At 38.0% G+C, this 20,434-nt stretch overlaps 2 protein-coding genes across 2 annotated transcripts in view; both read left to right on the top strand.

The window, feature by feature from the left end:
- Window positions 1-9,106: 9,106 nt before the first annotated feature.
- Window positions 9,107-11,305, top strand: LOC141426341 (uncharacterized). Its single transcript, XM_074085190.1, has 2 exons — window positions 9,107-9,215; window positions 9,946-11,305. Exons 1-2 carry the CDS (start codon window positions 9,135-9,137, stop codon window positions 10,747-10,749), a joined length of 885 nt encoding a protein of 294 aa, XP_073941291.1. The 5' UTR covers window positions 9,107-9,134; the 3' UTR covers window positions 10,750-11,305.
- A 3,185-nt stretch (window positions 11,306-14,490) lies between these two features.
- LOC141445703 (sodium/potassium-transporting ATPase subunit beta-2-like) overlaps window positions 14,491-20,434 on the top strand; it is a 32,200-nt gene continuing 26,256 nt past the window's right edge. Inside the window, exon 1 of the mRNA XM_074111592.1 lies at window positions 14,491-14,678. Within this exon, the coding sequence (XP_073967693.1) occupies window positions 14,546-14,678 (133 nt within the window). The 5' untranslated portion in view covers window positions 14,491-14,545. The remainder of the gene's footprint in view (window positions 14,679-20,434) is intronic.

Raw genomic sequence — 20,434 nt, 5'->3', positions numbered from 1 at the left:
TACCGTGGCAAACCAAGAAACGGTAATAATAAGTTTGGTGTAGTTTTAGTTTAGTTTAGGTTATAAGTGCCCGGTTGGGGCAGGTATTTGTGTGATAAATACATACGAATGTTTGTTTTCTATTCTTTGGTGTTTATTTAATTTAAGAAATTTAACGATTTAACTTAATTTTTTACTTCAAAAGGAATGAAGGGGGTTTATTTAGATTATTTTGTACAATTAAGAGTTTACATGCATAATAAAAATTAAAAGAACTAACCTAAGATATTTTAACTAAATTATAAATATAACAATGAAAATTATAAAAATAATACCCTGTCTAAAAGATCTGCTCGTGTCAGGGTTCCCAGTCTGCTTGTGACCGCGGCCGCTGCAGTGTAGCTGAAACATCCAGACGACTGTCCCCCTTCCTAAACGTTACGTAACACCCAAATAACCATTTCTATTAAATTTAATTTTCTTAGCCGTTTTCCAAAAATTACACACACACTGGCAAACTGGCAACTCAGCATGAGAGCATTTATAGACCAAGAACAACAACTGATGATGCGAATTCCCACTTTTGAGGACGTTATAGTATATTGTACTTGTTACTTAAACACTGTTGACGTAACGCAGTTTGAACCTCCCGCCCCACCGCCCCTGTAACGCATCTCGGACATGTACTGCGGCATGAGCGGTATTCCCTCCTGCAGACCATCATGATGAGGAATGTGCCTGGGTAGACAGTAGACGTATCTTGTTTCCGTAACATCAGGGAGTGGACAGGGATCAAGACCGTCGAGCAACGTTCACATTGGCGCTTGACAAGAAAAGATACAAGGAGCTGACTGCCAACCTTCAGTAATGGAGTGGCACTTGAAGAAGAAGAAGAATTTGGGGGGAGAGGCGGTCTTCTAAAACGTTACGATGCGGTACAGGGGCGGGAGGCTTTATATATAAAGCCTNGCTTGACAAGAAAAAGATACAAGGAGCTGACTGCCAACCTTCAGTAATGGAGTGGCACTTGAAGAAGAAGAAGAATTTGGGGGGAGAGGCGGTCTTCTAAAACGTTACGATGCGGTACAGGGGCGGGAGGGGCTTTATAATATAAAGCCTCGTTAAAATATGTTTGAAAAAAAAATAGATAAAAAAACTATATCGAAAATACAAACTGAGACATGGATGCACAGAAAAACCAGAAAAAGAGACCAGCGCTGGAATCAAACCCAGGTCCTCAGCAAACCGTGCTGCGTGCTATAACCCCTACACCACCGCTGGACAGGAATCTAGACACGAATTTTTCTTATGCATACATATCTCAGGTTGCTTATTTCTACTACGCTACTTATGCAGCAGCACCTGAGATATGTATGCATAGGAAAAATTCGTGTCTAGATTCCTGTCCAGCGGTGGTGTAGGGGTTATAGCACGCAGCACGGATTGCTGAGGACCTGGGTTCGATTCCCAGCGCTGGTCTCTTTTTCTGGTTTTTCTGTGCATCCATGTCTCAGTTTGTATTTTCGATATGGTTTCACGGGATACCCGTAAAAGTAACAAATTTGGAGTTGAAATAAAAAATACAAAAAGACTCCAAAAAACCAATCATAATAGATAAAAAAACTGTTTTAAATACTTACCTATCAATAAATATGTCATCTTCTGCATAACGCGGTCCACCGCCCCCTCGCTCGGGCCGTGATACCTGACCGAGATTTATATGATATACTGTTATTGTTGATTTGCAGTAACCTTTACCTTGGAAACATATCGATGGTGGAAGTCTCAATTGACGTAAGGGACAAAATGCTACTTTTCAGGAGAGCGAAAAGAAGTTTTTGGTAATTTTCAAACCCTCACAGCATTGTTAATGTTTAACTTAGCAGGACGTTATAATTACGTAAAATCTGAATTTTCTTGCTTTTCAACGTGAAACTATAGACATTTTCGTAAAAAGCTTAATAAGAAAAATAGCTGTCCCTTACGCCCGTGACATACGGGTGTCATAGCCCCTTACACCCATAAACCGTAATAAATAAATAATGTAGTAACCGATTTTTGGTCTTATAGGACATTTTATATTTTATTTGCTACATATTTGGACGTAAGTTCCTGTAGAAAATTAAAAAAAATAGTGAATTAACTCAAAGAACCACTTTAATTATTTAAAATAACGCGCAAAGCCATAATTTTGCACGTCCCCTTAAAAATATGTAATTTGTAACATTTTCTTTAAATGTGTAGAATAATAAGTTAAGTTAACAGAAACTGAAATATAACCTTTTCTTGATTTAAGACTCGAGAGTCTCATTCATAGACGGGCTTATCAGGCTCTCCACGGGAGTTACTATCGGTAATCGAAGTTTCGGAGTAGAAAACAGTGTCCGTCGACAGGAGGCACGAAGTATTGCTGTGCAAGTCACGAGTGGATCCTCCGAACTACCGCTGCTTGGGATGCACTAAAAGGACGAGGCATCTCGTATACGAACTTCATCACTTGGCCGACGCATTGTAGTCACGAACCGACCTCGCACTCATGACCCGTAATTTCGACCCCAAAATAACAGGACTCACGAAGATGAAAGTTTATACTCCGTAATAGTCCCGGTCGAAGTTGTTGACGCTTGTATACCTTTCAACGGTGCAGTTAGGTACCATTTGAGAAAGAGATCACTCGTAACCGACTCTTGGGATTGAAGCTTCCAGTGGTCCAAATTCCGATGTGAAGTCAATGACCAGTGTGTTTGGTTGACATAGCTGAGAGTGGTCCTAAGATGCCTTGTTAAAAAGCTCAGAGGGTATGGAATATGTTTTTATCGGGAAAATAGAAATAGTATCCCGGAAAAGGGCATAGCCCGAGAACGAACTAAATGATGTTGTTGATGACGATGATGATGAAATGATTTTCACCCCACCACGCGTACTAACTCTGCTTGCTTGCATTATTGCTTACATGCTTGCTTGCTTGCTTGCATGCGGTCTGAGTGGAGAGCCTTGGAGGAGGCCTATGTCCAGCAGTGGACGTCTTTCGGCTGACATGATGAACATTTCTTGCACATTTGGGAGTATTCTGCTTGATTTGTTGTTTGCATGCATGCTTGCCTTCTGGCGTCACGCTTGCTTGCATGCATGCTTGCACTATTTATGCTTCCTCTAACACACTGATTGCAGCTGTGAGGGAGTGGGACGCCAGCCCGCTTCATGAGCGCTGGAGGAGATACCATAGACCGGTCATCGCGAGATCGGGGTAACCCGCGATGTTCATCTAACCCAGGCCGATAAAATTGCATGTTTGTTGATTTGATTGTCAAAATTACATGCTCACTTGCAAGCCTGCTTAGGTGGTTGCTTAGGTACATGCTTGCTTGCTTGCATGCTTTCTTGCACGCTTTCTTGCACTACTTCTTGCACATTTGGGAGTATGCTTGCTTGAGTTGTTGTTTCAATCACTACAAGTTCTAAAAACCATCTGTTTTGATGCCTCCTACGACCTAACATTATCAAGGTATTTTAATGAACTAAAAGAAACAAGCAAGGTATTTTGCTTTAAGTGCCCCTTACACCCATAAAGTAACCTCAATTTTTAAAATGTCTGTTTGTTACTGTCCCTTACGACTAACAATTTACTCTAGTTTTAGCTTTTGATGTCCCTTACGCCCATAAGAGTATTCCTTATTTTATAAGTTGCTGTTGTTTAATGCCCCTTACGATGTACCAATTACACCTTTTTTTAAATGTCTGTTTGCTACTGCCCCTTACGACCGACAATTTACTCTAGCTCTTGCTTTTTATACCCCTTACGCCCATAAAAGTATTTATTATTTTATAAATTGCTGTCTTTTAATGTCCCTTACGACGTTCCGATTATACCATTTATAACCCTCAACATACATAATTAATTATACAGGCCAATTATTATTATGTATGCATCATCATCTCGGCCTATATACGTCCCACTGCTGGGCACAGGCTTCCTTTATTAGGATCTGTAACTTAGTAGCTTAAAATAAACAAAGTAGCTAAGAGAAATTTACCTCAACATCCTTGACTGAAATTCCATTATGGAAATGTTAGCTCGACGTCAAGCCATTAGGGGATCCATCAACTTAATCTTCTTTTTTTGTTTTGCTTTTGGCATCTTATAAAAAAATACGCGCGTTGACAAAGAACAAACGTAGGCAATCAAATACGTCCTCCGTGTTTGACGTGTCTGACACGACTGACCGAATGTGCAACGCTGGGAGCGTGGAAGGTAGGTAGACGCGTTAGTATTTTGATGTTAGGTACAAGAAATAGGTACAGGCGGTAAGGTTACGCCCAACAACTTCTTGCATTTTTATCTTATTCGTTATAAAATGTTGGGGTGTAAAGGACAATGAAACAATAATTGACCCATACGCCCTTTTATTATATTTGTTGGTTTTTTTTTAACGTCATGAGTCGAGTCGTAAAGGACATATGAGACTGCCACAGCCCCTTACGACTTAAATATTAAAAAAATAATACATTTACGCCATTTTTCAGCTCAAATATTTTATATCATGTCCCTTAAGCTATTTTATTTTAAAATAATAAATGTTGATAACAGCAAAAATAAGGGGTGTATCGTAACTTGAATACTACCAATCGACAGAGAAAAAAAAACTGTAATTTTCTATGTTTAAAAGTGATTTTCGGTATTTTGTCCCTTACGCCAATTGAGACTTCCACCATCGATATAACTAACCTAATATGGGTTACTTACATGCCTTCGCGTATTACCCATGCTTGATACATCTTTGACATAGTACACTCAAGGTCATAAATGTACGTTACTAAGAAGTCTAAAACGTACAAGGTGTTAATTAATTACTGAAAACCTGAAAGTTCAGAATCGAAAGGAGAATACTGGAGATACTTTAAATCAGGTTGGGTTTATTTAGTGTCGAAAATACAAACTGAGACATGGATGCACAGAAAAACCAGAAAAAGAGACCAGCGCTGGGAATCGAACCGAGGTCCTCAGCAAGCCGTGCTGCGTGCTATAACCCTACACCACCGCTGGACAGGAATCTAGACACGATTTTTCCTATGCATACATATCTCAGGTTGCTTATTTCTACTACGCTACTTATGCAGCAGCACTAGCGACATCTATGTTCCGCTCTCATCGAGAGACGTCACACTCTTTCGGAACCAACCGCTCACCCAGACAAGAGATGTCGCTACTAAGCAATCAAATTATGATTGGTTTTTAGTTTGGAGTTTTTGGGGTCTTTGGGGTCTTTATTTAGTGCTTCTGGGCCCGCGTGGGAACTATATCCCAAGCCCTCTTGTTCTGAGAGGAGGCCTGTGCCCAGCAGTGGGACGTATATAGGCTGGGATGATGATGATGATGATGTAAACAAAAAAACGTCAATTGGTATTTTAAATATTGAAATTCCCTCATTAAACTATCTAAACATTTACATTTCTGTATTGAAATACACTAGTCTAGTTTGTATTACAATGATACATAAGTAAAATGTTTAAAATCCTTGAATGTACCCCCATCTGGCATCTGAAGTTTGTTTACATTCAGTTAAATATCTATCCAAACCGAGTATAGTTTAGTAGGATAATGATCAACTGTTTTTAGTAAGGAATACCTTGGCCTGATACGATTGTCCGTCTGTCTGTATCCCAAAGGAAGCGCTGATTGCGTTAGAGACGGCTTCCTCTGACCGACCTCCAGTTGACGTGGAAACTGGATACAACCAGACCTATTAAGATTAACATAGCATATTACATGACTTTACTATGCCTATTATCTTAAAAAAAACTTTGTACAGGATTATTTTTAATCGGTGATCAAGAGTTGAAAAATATTAATAATCAGCGGAAATTGTATACATACAATAGGCGAATTCAACTCCACTCAACTGTTTAATCAATATAATTATAATTACAATGAATATTATTGTTAACCATAGTTGCCATTTGTATATAGGGGGGGGGGTCGGTTGGGCCGTGCCCACCCCAGTATGGTCCAGTGCCCAAATTATTACGGCGACACGCCACTGGATATTAAACAACAGTTAGCTCCGTGACGCGTGAACAATACGTTAAAGGTTCTCGACGGCCATCGATTAAATAAATTCGCGGTTAAACGGATCGCTTCCGAGAAACAGGCAGAGTTACTGTGGATGTTGACAGCTTAAAGGGCCGTGCTGCGAGACGGCAGAATGATTTTTACCTAACTTTAGAAAAGAGAGGTTCTCAGTATATCGGATTTTTTTTAAATGGCTGCAGCGATTTAAAGAGTTTTTTGACTGAAAGGGTGAATTTACTTGTGCTAAAAACAACCGTAACCTCGTAAAGCCCAAACTTTTACTAATTGACATTAAGTTTCTAATTCTAACTAGGTATCGAAATTTGACTTGGGCCTCAGGATAAATTGCTTTTACGTAGGTCCTTTTCATTTTTATTCATGCGTGTTAATTTATTACGCGTTATTGTTTTTATTAATATTAAAAGAAACACTCGTAGGCTCCTTAAGAGGCAAATAAACAAAAGTTCGAGGAGCAAATTCGTATGCGCGGGCGCCGGGTCAATCACGACACTGATACGGGCCGAACGGGGCGGGTTTCGAATCGATACTTCCTAAGTTATCGATATTTTAAAAGGTTGCGTGTCAAACTGCATAAAGTTCAAAAAGAGTCACGGAGAAAATAAAAATGGTTTTTTTGATGATATACCTGACTTATGTATTTTTTCTTAGAAATTGTCAGAATGAGGGCTATCGTTTTTTGTCTCACTAGATGGCGCACTGTTGCGTGAGGTTTTTAAGTGGGGCTTTCAGAGTCTGTTATTACGGCCGTTAAAACAAAGTTTAGATTAAAATCATATTTAAAACAACTTAAAACCGTACCATAAAAATATCCAGCAACCACAGTGTTGCTTAGTCCCGTTTTGTTCGGAAAAAAGGGAGGACAAAAGTTTCCGAAAGACAAAACTGTCTCTAATCACAGACATTCATTGCCCCGTAACGCATAATTGCCATAACTAATTTCAGGTTATGCAAAATATTCACAAAAAAAATCTTATTATAAATAAACCCGCGTAGCTTACCCAAAAACTATGAGATTTGACATTTCGGAGACCTCACGCTACACTAGCGCCTCTAGCGGCGAATTCACTCGCGATAGCCCTCATTATAGGGTTGCTTTTAAATAAACCTAACTTAAACCAATTTTTAATTTGCACCGTAAAAAAAGTTTGCCTTATTAAAGTTACCTACATCATAAATCATTATATATTTAGTCCATTATATTTTTGAATTTTCATTATTTTATAATGTGCCAATTAACATACTGTAAAATATTAGGATCTAGCTTAGTCTTAAATCACATGTTTGAGTTTCAAGTCTAAGCGGATCTCTCTCGCCTAGGTACGCGTATTCTATACTATCGAGATAACCGAGCACATCTTTCATTTCGTGAGTCATTTTTCGAATTCACTGGCCAAACACTTTTTTTTAGTACTGTGTCGATAATTTCTCTTCGCCCGTTAAGCCCCGGCTATAGCGGGGCCTGTCAAAGGGCGAGATACCTCGCACCGACGTCTTCGATCACCCGCGCACGCGCAGCCCAGCTAGGGTTGGCAAAAACTGGAGAAATATAAAAAATCCTTTAGATACGTTTTTATCCCGAAAATTGTACAGCTCCCGCAGGCACTTTACGGGGCTTCTCAGACAAAGTCGCAGGCAGAAGCTCGTTTCATACAATATCGGTTACCGAAATTCACAATCACTGTTAAAAGTTTATCAAATCTCAAGAAGATCCAAGCCCTTGACTCTACATAAACGAGGTCTAGCCACAGAATAACTAATAGTACTACCGTAGTCTAACTTTACAAATTATAGCTCTAAAAGCCCTAGCTCTACAAATCCTAAGTAAACAAGTATAAGTCCTGATTGAATAAGACCTGACTCTAAAAAAAAACTGTTTAAAATGTCACATAGTAATACATGTCAAATTACAAAATTAAAATTAAGTGAAAGTAAATTAAATTAATTCATTAAATATAATTTAATTAAACTAAACACTGTCATTAAACTAACGTTATATTGATAATTAAAAATAAACAAATAAAATAAATAAGTAAACTGTAAACAAATAGGTATAATGTGGTAGTTTAGATCATAAAATTGGAATTTAATTATGTAATCAATACTGAATTCGCAAAAAAGTTAGGTGCTTCGTACAAGCATAAAAAAAAACTAAAAATTGTAAACTTCTGGCTCTATACGTCCCTAACTCTACAGTGCCTTTACAAGTCATCACTCTACAAATTCTAAATTTGTGTGAGTTTCAAAATTTACGTTAATATATAGGCATTTATAAAATATAAAGCGTGTATTTCAGAATCCTGACTTCTAAGAATTTGGCCTCTCTACTATTGTGGCAAAACATACGAATATTTTTAAGTAATTAAGTAAGACAAAAAAATAACCTTGAAGGTGTCGGAGGTTTACAGTTATTTAATTAGCACCTTCATAATATTTATAATGAATGACCAATAGATGACACCCTGCTATCACTTTTATTGCTAATGTCATAATAGTTATTTATGTGGCTGGTGCATAATGCCTAATTATGTATAGCCGCATACGTAACTTTATCTACATGCATATCATACGTTTTCTATAATATGTTCAGATATGGCCTGTATTTTGACTTTGACTTTGACTTTGACTGACTTTGACTGAATAATTATTATTGTCTACATGCATGTCATAAGTTTTCTACAATATGTACAGATATGCATTGTTAAAAAAAGTATTACCGATACTTTAATGTAAACATTAAGATGCACTGTACTTTAATGCGAAAATTAAGATGCACTCACAGATACCAGGTTTCTTAATAAAGGCCATTTGATAGTCGTTTCTGAACATATAATAGGGAAGTTATGATATGCATGTAGATAAAATTATATAAAGCAACTACTGATACAGTGGCCAGCACTAGGACGTCTACCTTAATTCTACAACTATAGTTAGATTCGTTAGTGGACACAAACACTTTAATCCGACCATTTTTGCCAACCCTCGATCCTTGCGCACTGTCTTGAATATAATTTATTTTGGCAGCCCAGTTATTTCCGGCCATCTGGGTATAAAGAGTGCCCCAAGGATGCACTTTCGGCAATCGAACCGATACTACCGAAGCCTTGAGTTTGGAAACATGGAAGGACTACGCGAAATCTCCGTGCTAGTGAGTTTTCTTTAATAAAAATATTACTTTTAAATTGCTGGCACGAAATAACTGTTTAGGTATCAACTTGGCCATTTCATAAACCTGTAAATAACCCATGCAAACTAAAAATAGAAAGTATAGAAAAAAAGAAAAACGGAAAGTAGAAATTATTACACGGCTCAAGTTTATTTATTTCACGCTGAAACGGCTAAACTGAAGTGAATTAAATTTGTACGTAGACGACTGGATTGCGCGAATACTGTGTTACTTTCCTCTTAAATTTCCAACGGGAGCGAAATATGCGTGTGTAATCCAAAAAACTCTTCGTCAAAAAAATGCTTCGTTTTTTTAGCATTAGGAAAAGGGTAAACAATCTAGACGTCTTTACTTACTTATGATATCAAAAGTATGTAAATGATCATACGTCCTTGCTAATTGTTACATATTTGCTGTGACTTATTTTTAAAAGTGTTTTTCAATAAAAAGACACGTCAAGATTGCTTACCTTCTTTTCTAATGCTAAAAAAACGAAGTATAAGTTTAGAGACAAAGTTTGTCCCGAGTGTTCTTCATACAAATAAATATCTAAAACCACGATGTATTTTTTGGGAATTTCCTTGGGCTTTAGTAAAACTCCGGATCAAGTTCCAAGCAACATGCTAGACAATATTTTATTAAATATGGAAATTTAATAATCATACTAATTTTTCCAATTTTCCAAACCACTTATTAGCATTCTTTATTACAGCTTATTTTAGCGGCAACACTACATCATGCGACGTCACACATAGACCCGAGAACCGCCCTGCACATACCCGAAAAAATCATCGGAGGAGTCATAGACATCGTGCACAGCCATAAAAATAGACCCATACAAACCACCACCCAGCAATACCCAGCCAACACGCAACAGAACTACCAGTACCCTCAGTACCAACAGTGGAATCAGCAAGGAAGCTACCAAGGGCAGGGCCAGTATCAAGGACAATACCAAGGCCAGAATCAAGCTAACTACCCTCAAAATGTAGGAACGTATCCTCAAAACAACGTACCAGGAACCTATCCTCAACCTACATATCCTGTGAATCAATACCCTGTCCAAAATGGTGGCACTCAAAGCCAATTACAAGGCCAGTACCAATACCCTCAGAATGCGGGACAGTTCCAAGGCCAAACTCAGCAAGGGAACGGAATATACCAAGGTCAAAACCAGCAGCAAGGCCAAGTTCAGACTGGGCAGAACCAATACCCTAGTCAGAGCCAATTCCAAGGACAGAATCAGTCAAACGGACAGTATACAGGGCAAAACAGCCAGTTCCAAGGGCAAAATCAAGCTACAGGGCAATATGTGGGTCAAGACATGACGTCTGGACAGTTTCAAGGGTCTGGAGGCTCGCAGACTGGGAGCCAGGCGAGTGGGTTCCAAGTCTCAGGGGGTCAAACTGGAAATCAGGGCCCTACATGTGTGTGCCAAGCTTGGACGAAGCCAAATGCAGCAAAAGGTGACTTGGGTCCTGCTACTCTAGAGAAAACTGATAAGACTGATTTGTAACGCCTGATTTGTAACGTAAAGCAAATTTTATCATATAAAAGTTTGCTTGTAGAAAATTTTAGGAATGTATGTAGTTATTTATTGTATTTGCCAGTACGATTTCTCAGTTTAATATTACAAAGAAGATTAGTTTTCTTGAGAAGTTGTCCCTATATTACTTAAACATACTGTATTTAGAACACATTTGAAAAAATCAGAAAAGAGATGCTGATAGCCAGGAATCGAAACTGGATCTTCGCCATTCCGGGGCTCGTGCTGTACCGCTTAACCACCTCGCAACTCCCATTTCACGGCGAAATTTTTCAATGTGTTCTCTCTATAATTTGCGAATTATTTGTCGCTAACTTATGTATGACGTTCTCATTATTTTCTTGTCTCTTGATGTGATCTCTTCCTAAAAAATTTCTATTGGAACATTGTTTTAGTCCGAAATTTCATTATTTTCTTTGGTTAAGATATACTTATAGGTATTCAATAATCTAGATCTAATAATTTATTCACTAGTTACATTATGCTTTTAGTAGGTAATGCAATTGTAAAAGAATAAAAATATTTAAGCCCTACAAAGTGTTTATTTTATTACCAACTAAGAGAAACTAAGAAATTTTTAATTTGCTAGGAATTTTCATATAAAAGTAAAGTGGGACATTTAACATTTAAAAAAAATAAGCAAAATTATGGTTTTTCTTGTGCAGAATCATGAGTAATCAAATATTTTTTACCGGGATCCTTTTGACTGCCATAATTGTATAAGTCATATGTAATGTTTGTCATAATTATTGTTAGTCATGTTTTTTTTTCCGCTGAAACCGTACATTTTTCATATTTTTTTAAGTGGTCACCTGTAGAACTCTATAGGTTAGGTTAGGTTTGTTTTATAGCAATTCTGAAAAATAAATGGTTTCGGTCAATTGGTGTGAATTGTCCCGTGATATTTATTTTTAAAACAACACTTTGAACTAATTGAGGAACTGCGTAAGAGCGGTATTTTTTTATAATTCCACAGTATAAGTAAGAAATTTTCTAATTTTATACTTATTCCAAAATACTAGTAAAACTCCCAGGCCTATTCAAATGTATCGGGTGGGATTTTCCTACATAAAACCCCTTGAAAAGAAAAAAGTAACCCTCTGGGATTTCCCATCCATATTTTATTAAAGATGGCGACGGCAGTCGAACCGCGAGCCCGGATTTTACTTGTCACTTTGGTGACTTTTTTTTTTCTTGTGGCAATATGCAAGTTGAGATTTCTATCTAAAGTGATGAAACGGGGCGGAATTGAATTAAAAAATATCATGTTTTTTATTTTATTTAGATAGGACTTTAGTGACGTTGATGCGTTTTAACTTGCATAAAGTATTATTTTCCATTTATGTGACTTAAAATTAGCAAACCTTATTTTGTTCAGTTGTAAGATTTAAAGTCGATCAATAAAACTGTAACAGGCGTATTTTTAACTGGATTAGATAAAGCCGTGAAGAAGATTTAATAATTTTAGTAAATTCTTAGCTTTGTCATTAATTTATTCATTTGTTTGAAAACGACTCTATCAAAAAATCAAGTTAGTACAAAACGCCAGCGAAGTGACTAAATATTCTTTAACAAATAATCTTTCGTATATTTTTTAATACAAGCTTTTTTGCGACTGTACCTACTTTTTGTCGACTTTACTTGCATTGTCCAAACTAAACTAAACTAAATTTCCATACCAAATTTCAAGTCGATGCCATTAACCGTTAAAGAGTTACCGTCCAGCGAAGACGATCCTCGCCAAACCACCAGGATGTCACTACTAGATTATTGTATTGTCACGTAATTTACATAAGTAGGTAATCTAAATTTCAAGTAAATCTGACTACTGAAATTTGGTCAAATTTAACTTGCAAGATTTGATTACAGACATACAGAAAGACAGACTGACAACGAGACAGCTGAAACTAAATAAAATCTTGTAAAATAGCACAGATTCATTAATCCGTTAAAGATTCTTAATTTTAAAATTTACAATACTTTTTTTTAAGTAATGTCAGAGCTATGTCATTTATGAACTAATTTGGCACATGCGCTTTTTACTTCAAGCTTGGTACAGTCAGCAGCAGAAGAAGCTGAGCAGTTGTTGTTCGTGGTGCTCGAAATGATCTATACATTCTCTTATTACCTTGGCAGTAGAGTCGTGTGTAAGTAGATCCGGAGCGCCAAAGTTCGCATACTCTTCGCTAGTCATACCGTATTTTTTCTGAAATTTTTAAATGGTCATCCTATAGAAAACTATAGGTTCGGTGCGGTTTGTTTTATAAAAATTCTGAACAACAATTGGATTCAGAGAAAAAAGAGTTATGACAAACGATTAATTCTGATAAACATTACATTCGGATTTACAATAAACATGCGAGCCAATATGGACCCACGTAGGTAATCACTTTAATCGTTGTAACTGCTCATCCACTTCTGCTACAACTATACCGGGTGTGGCCTGTAATACGAGCAAATAATTAAAACATAGATCATACTCGTCAAACTGAACAACATTAGTTCAGCGATTTTTAAAAATAGTTAGTTTTTTAATTTTTATTACATTCTTAAGTTTATTCGAAGAAGCAATGTAAACCAAAATGCTTGGTGTTTGTAGCGTGACAGGCGACGTCAGTGTGTTCTAGGATGGCCCACACTGATAGCAGTATTTAATTTGTATGAAGAAAGGAAGATTCAAAGACTCTATTATTTTTAAATTTTAAAAGTCGCTGAACTAATGTTGTTCAGTTTGACGAGGAGGATCTGTGGTTTAATTTTTTGCTCGTATTACAGGCCACACCGCACACAGGTTATACTATTTAAATCGAAAAAAAAAAAGATATTTGCGTGTATGTTTGTGTGTCACGCTTTTAAATTTAGCAAACCATTTTTCGACCACTTCCTGATAACCCATTGAGCTGATATTCAGTACACTTATGTAAGTCCGGTGATAATACAATGATATGGTAGGTACCTAGTAAAATTCTGACGGTCCGGCCAGCATCGTCTCCGTAGGACGGAACTCTTTAACCAACGGTTCATGTCATCGGTTTGAAACGTACTAAACGCATATTATTATGCCTTTGAATAATAACAGTGCAAGTTACAACCAATAAAAGTACATACAGCAAAAAAGATTGTATAAAATTGATCTTTTTTTTAGCAATCGAAGATTCAAGTCTATTTTTTGCCTTTTTAATCTATTTACTTTATTTCAGATAGTTTTGATCATTGAATGTGTTTTAATTTGTACCTACGGTAATTTTAGTTTATTAGAATGGTGCGCAAAGCCTAAATTTAAAGCGCGTGAGACCTGAGAAAATATCTTGCGCAGATTATACCAAATCAATTCTTCAAGACCAACAACCTGACACATTGACCAGAGCAGACGTACCAAACCCAGCTCCGACAATTCTCAAACGAAATTCAGCATTAGTCAAATGAAATAGAGTCCTCTCCAAGCGCATTGGCTGTAGTGGTAATTTCGCAACCCTGTTCGGAAACCAGTCTACGCAGATCTACCTCACCGTTCTGTTCACATACATTGTTAGAACTAACAAGAGAAGCTGCAACTGGGCGAAGGGGTCTTGTAGTTCGGGTTTTCAGAAACTAGGGCTGTTAGCATGCGCGCGCCGAGGTTGTTACGTAATCATTACGTAAGAGGGTTGCAGGGGGTTCTAAGGGTGTCCAAGGGGGAGGCACAGCGGGGAGAGGTGGCACTGGGGCGAACTGGCCGACAATCGATTCGCTACCGCAGTCGGGCAGAGACTGGCTGAGTAAGAACATGGCGGACAAGACTAAGGTTGTGGAGCAGTATTACTCGCCGCCTCCGGATCTAGGGAAATGGGAGTCGTTGAGGATCTTCCTGTGGAACTCGGAGACCGGCCAGTTCCTCGGCCGCACTGGATCCAGCTGGGGTAAGTCATTCAAATTTAGAACAAAGGCATTTCGAAAATCGAATTTCCGTTTTTTACTTTAATGACTTTTGTTTTTATCAGCCAGGCTCATTTAAGTGTATTTCCAGCCAGCAATTTAAAATGGTTAAATGGAACGTTCCCGTCATTCTATTGTTTTCATTCAACTAATAGTTACAGGATATCATTATGTAATACGCCCTTTCAGTTATTGGTTTTTAATAATTACTGGCACCTTCATACATAAGTATTAGTGTCTATTATGTCCCTTAGTTACATTTCATCGAAGAAGAAAATGTTTAGTTAAATTTTTGATTGATAACTCTCATGCAAAAGTTCGTTTGCCTCTGTTATGTGATAATGTTAAAAAACAGTCAGTTTATTAACCTAGAAGGGCAAAGGTTAATTTACGTAATTAGTGCGAGTTAATTAACGTCAAAATAATATACTTATTAGGTAATCGGGAATGTTCGGGTAAAATCGGAAGCGTTCGGCTCACCGATCCGGATTATCGGAACTAAGTGTATCGGATAATCGAAGCAACCAATTTAAACTGAACAGCGACCTTCGTAACGAAATTGTTAATTGAACGTTATTTAGTTTACAGAGTTACAAATTTTGCCGACGTCTTGATGATTCGTTCGTCTTTGTCTGTCTGACTTCCATTCAATATTAAAAATAAAATTCTTACCGTTTTTCAGCGTGCGGTTTGAATTTGGAACGGTTATTATTAAAAAAAAGCAAATTCTTGCCATTACATTCAAATTTGGAACGGTGTTAGGGTATAACGATTTCCCGGGCTGTGATTGGTCCGCTGCGCGGAACCCGCGCCGATGCGCGCGCACCGTCCTTCGCCTCATCGATCCAAGGACGTCTGGATACTAATATATTACTATAACCACTCTTAGGAAACTTAAGAAAACACAAAATCTTTTCTTTATCAAAAATACAAACTGAAATATAGATGCACAGAAAAACCAGAAAAATAAGACCAGCGCTGGGAATCGAACCCAGGTCCTCGGCATTCCGTGCCGTGTGCTATACCGCTACACCACCGCTGGACAACGATACAGACACGAATTTCTCCTATGCACCTTATATCTCAGCTTGTGTTGTTTCTTATTTAGCCACTTAAGCAGCGACACTAGCGACATCTATGCCGTAGCCCTCATCGAGAAACTTTTCGGCACTCCATCGGAACTAACCGCTCACCCGGACAAGAGATATCGTTATTAAGCAATCAAATTAAGATTGGTTGGTTTTTTGGTCCAGCGCTGGTCTTATTTTTCTGGTTTTTCTGTGCATCTATATTTCAGTTTGTACTTTCGATATAGGTTTTACGGGATGACCGTAAAAGTAACAAAAAATTTGGAATTGAAATAAAAAATACAAAAAGATTGCAAAAAATCAATCTTAATTTTCTTTATCACTTAAAGTAATTTCCCGCCGTCTATCCCTCAGCTCAATGCTGTCAGCTTAAAGCTGGAGTTTGAAAGCTTTCAGCGTCAGTAATTTTTACGGGTGGTTTACATAACGTATAACTAGGGATGTGCCCCAGTTTCGCGTGGATGTAGTTTTGGGTAAAGGGAAGTGAAAAATGTGATTATACTCATAGACCTTCTTTATTTTTTCAGTAAATTTGTATATCTGTTACTTCTTCCCTTCACGCTAAAGCTGAATCAATTGTAAATTAAATTTAGTATGAAGACATTAGGAAGCCCAGGGAAGTATAGTCCACCAAAAAATTGGTTTACCACCCTAAGGTTTAATGTAATTTGTAGCGCTTAAAACGTAAAAGCCTATTTTCACTCCCAAGTCAATATGACAATCAACCTTACTGTTTTATTTCTGAAGTAAATAGGAGCTGTCATAAAAATTAGCAAAGCTCTTTCTTGGTCGACCATACATAGGATATAGTTTTTATCCCGGAAAATAGCATAGTTCCCGCAGGACAGCAATAAAGGAATTCTAAGCAGAAAAAGTCGCAGGAAAAGCTAGTAGCCTATAAATTACCTAAATTACACTGTTTTGAAACAATAATCCCACTTTGAAATAGATTCAATGGTTGAGAGCAGCAATGCAATAAGATGAGATAGTGTAGGAAATTTTAAATGGAGTTCTTTCTCTTATTTAATAATATTGTCCCGGATAACTCACGTCTTAAATAGAGTTTAGCTCGTCATGTGTCGGGGTAGTCCGTTAGCCCTTCTTCCTAGGAAAACTGCTGCTCCTAAGAAGAACGGGACAATATTATTTAATACTTACTAGCTTTTGCCCGCGGCTCCGCCCGCGTGGTATTCGGTTATCGCGCGCTGTTCCCTCGGGAACTGCGTTTTTCCGGGATAAAAAGTAGCCTATGTCACTTTCGGGCCCATAAACTATCTCTATGCCAAAAATCACGTCGATCCGTCACTCCGTTACGGCGTGAAAGACGGACAAACACACAGACACACTTTCGCATTTATAATATTAGTATGGATGAGTGAGTCTCACGTAGTTTCATGGAGTTCTTTCACACTAGTGAAATTGGCACTTAGAAGAATGGACGTAGGCGAGGGGTGCATATTTAATGTAATGTTTGTAATGTATTGTGTAACTGAATGACATTACTCTTTTTTTTTATTCGACTGGATGGCAACCGAGCAAGTGGGTCTCCTGATGGTAAGAGATCACCACCGCCCATAAACATCTGCAATACCAGGGGTATTGCGGACGCGTTACCAACCTGGAGGCCTAAGTCCCATCTTAGGCCTCTAGGTTGGCAACGCGTCTTCGGTACGCGTCTGACGGTACTAGCCGGACTACTTAATTTGCAAGATCGGGACAGGTGACACTTAATAAAAGCTTTTAAAAAACAATGGAAGCTTTAAACATTTTCATACACATAATATGACTATACATATGTAACTAATTTAGCAGCTGTTTAAGTATAGAATACGGAAGTGTGTGTCCGTATTGGTGACGAAAACTTGGAGCAAGTGAATGAATTTGTGTACCTGGGATCTATGTTTACTAGAGATGAAAAGTGTGAAAGTGATATTGAAAGAAGAGTAAAGGCTGATAACGTAGTGAATGGAGCGTTGCACACCTTTATGAATAGCCAGAAAATCTCCAAAAGAGCTCGTCTGGCTGTGCATACAGGGGTGCTGGTACCAACACTCATGTATGGAAGTGAAAGTTGGGTGTGGCAGGAAAGACATCAGAGTAGAATAAATGCGGTAGAAATGATAGCGTTAAGAAGTATGTTAGGTGTGAAATTGAGTGACAGAATTCAGATAGTGCGATAAGGGAACGCTGTAGTGTAAATGAAGGTATAGTCACACGGATTGAGAAAGGGATGCTTGGATGGTTTGAGCATGTTGAGAGAATGAATGAAAACAGATTGACTAAGCAGATCTATAAGACGAGCGTGAATGGGAACGTTGGGAGAGGAAGGCCTAGACGAACGTACCACGATCAAATCTGGGACGTTCTGAAGAAAGGTCGGGTCAGGAGTGCTCTAAACCGACGTGCATGCATGAAAAGATTGATGAATGTAGAGGAAGCGAGAGTTGTATGCCAGAATCGTAGCAAGTGGAAGGATGTAGTCTCTGCCTACCCCGTCGGGAAAGAGGCGTGATTTTATGTATGTATGTGTTAAGTATAGAAAATTGACAAATAGACAAGTTTTATGTATAGTTTAACTGCAATTCTCGTAGCTGTACCTACTAATGTCTCTAAAAATATTTTATTTTAATTTTAGTAATAATTTCAATATTTTTTTTTAATTAGGAGCTCAATATCGTCTCACAACAGGTGGGTCTTAAAATGAACATGGACAAGACAAAAATCATGTCAAATGTCCATGTCACACCGTGCCGGTTATCGTTGGGAACGATACACTCGAAGTTGTTGACCACTATGTTTACCTTGGACAAGTTGTCCAATTGGGTAGTTCCAACTTCGACAAAGAGGTCGCCCGAAGAATCCAACTTGGATGGGCAGCGTTCGGGAAACTTCGTGATATCTTCTCGTCCAATATTCCGCAGTGCCTGAAGACTAGATTCTTCGACCAGTGTGTGTTGCCAGTGATGACTTATGGCGCTGAGACGTGGTCCTTGACTGTTGGCCTTTTAGAGAGACTCAGAGTCACGCAACGAGCTATAGAGAGAACTATGCTTGGAGTTTCTTTGCGCGATAGAATCCGGTATACGGAAATTCGTCGAAGAGCCAAAGTCACGGACATAGCTGGAAAAATATGCAAGTTGAAGTGGCAATGGGCAGGCCACATCGCTCGAAGAACAGATAACCGTTGGGGGAGAATAGTCCTCGAGTGGCGACCACGAACCGGAAGACGAAGCGTTGGCAGGCCTTCCACCAGGTGGACTGACGAAATCGTGAGAGTTGCGGGAAACCGTACCACTACCATGAGTTTACAGTGACCGTACTCGATAGCGACGGCGTAAATTATCCTCTATATAAATAATTTATGCCGTCGCTATCGAGTACGGTCACTGTAAACTCACCACTACCATCCTACCATGAGTTTACAGTGACCGTACTCGATAGCGACGGCGTAAATTATCCTCTATATAAATAATTTACGCCGTCGCTATCGAGTACGGTCACTGTAAACTCATGGTAGTGGTACCGGTAGACGCAAGTGGCGAGTTGTCGTTCATTGTGGCGTTCTAAGGAGGCCTTTGTTCAGCAGTGGACGTGTTGATGATGATGATGAATAATTTTAAATTAGTTTAATTCTAATCCCAATGTAATGTCCTAATGTACTTTATTTACGTCATTTTAATGTTAATTTCATGTGTTTTAAATTAAAATTTAACATATTTAAAAAAATAAAGTTTTGTTTTATTTTAAGCTCTGTTTAAAAAAGGAAGGTTATTTTAAATTAAATTTATTAGTTTTCTGGGTTGTGCATAACAGACTCGTATGTGTGCGTGCTCGCTTACGAACATTCGGAAAGAGATTAAGATTAAGAATGTTCTTACAAGATTTAAAAATAAACTTCAGCACACCTGCACGACAGCTACGTTTGAGCGACAAGTACCTATATTATGGTTATCATGCAGAAACCACCTTCCTCAAATTACATACAAATTGGATTATATGCAACATAGACCCAACTATCACAAACACCACATAAAACGTTAATGCGTTTCGAGTTCCATTGAAAAATATACTTATGGGATCTATTGAAAAACAGTGTTGCGGCTTACCGCAACGCAACATTATACTGGGCCCAATCAACACAGACGAGGATCATTTTTTTTTTGTTTTTTCCTTCTAATGTAAAATCTAAATGTAAATTTGTGTTTCAAATAAATGTAAATACATAAATGTTTCTCTTTCTCGCTCTCTCAGTACTCTACGAGTTCATTCTTAAAGCAATAAGTTTTTGTTAAAAGTATCGTTTTCAATACAAGCTTCTTTTACAGACTGTACTTGTATTGTCATTTAAGTCTGACTCAGTGCGATAAAGTTACAGCTACAGTAATGCTCTATCTATTATACAACTCCCGTCAATTCATCCGTATGATGCAACTTCATTAATGGCGGCGCGGGCGCACCTTCTAGGGTTGCTATTTTGTTACATCCTATGAATTATTGTAAACTTGAGGTTTTCACTCATAGATATTGTTAGACCTGGGATTAAAACGCGGCAATTTATTTTTGAAATTACTTCGACGTTTAAATTCAAATTCAAAATTGTTTATCTACACCCATATAGTAAATCCTCAATTATGCGTTCAAAAACCAAAGAT

This window comes from Choristoneura fumiferana, chromosome 3 (assembly GCF_025370935.1).
Source record: "Choristoneura fumiferana chromosome 3, NRCan_CFum_1, whole genome shotgun sequence".
NCBI classification, from domain to species: Eukaryota; Metazoa; Arthropoda; class Insecta; order Lepidoptera; family Tortricidae; genus Choristoneura; species Choristoneura fumiferana.
The sequence above is the reverse complement of the archived record's forward strand: the minus strand, read 5'-3'. Positions and strand labels throughout refer to the sequence as shown.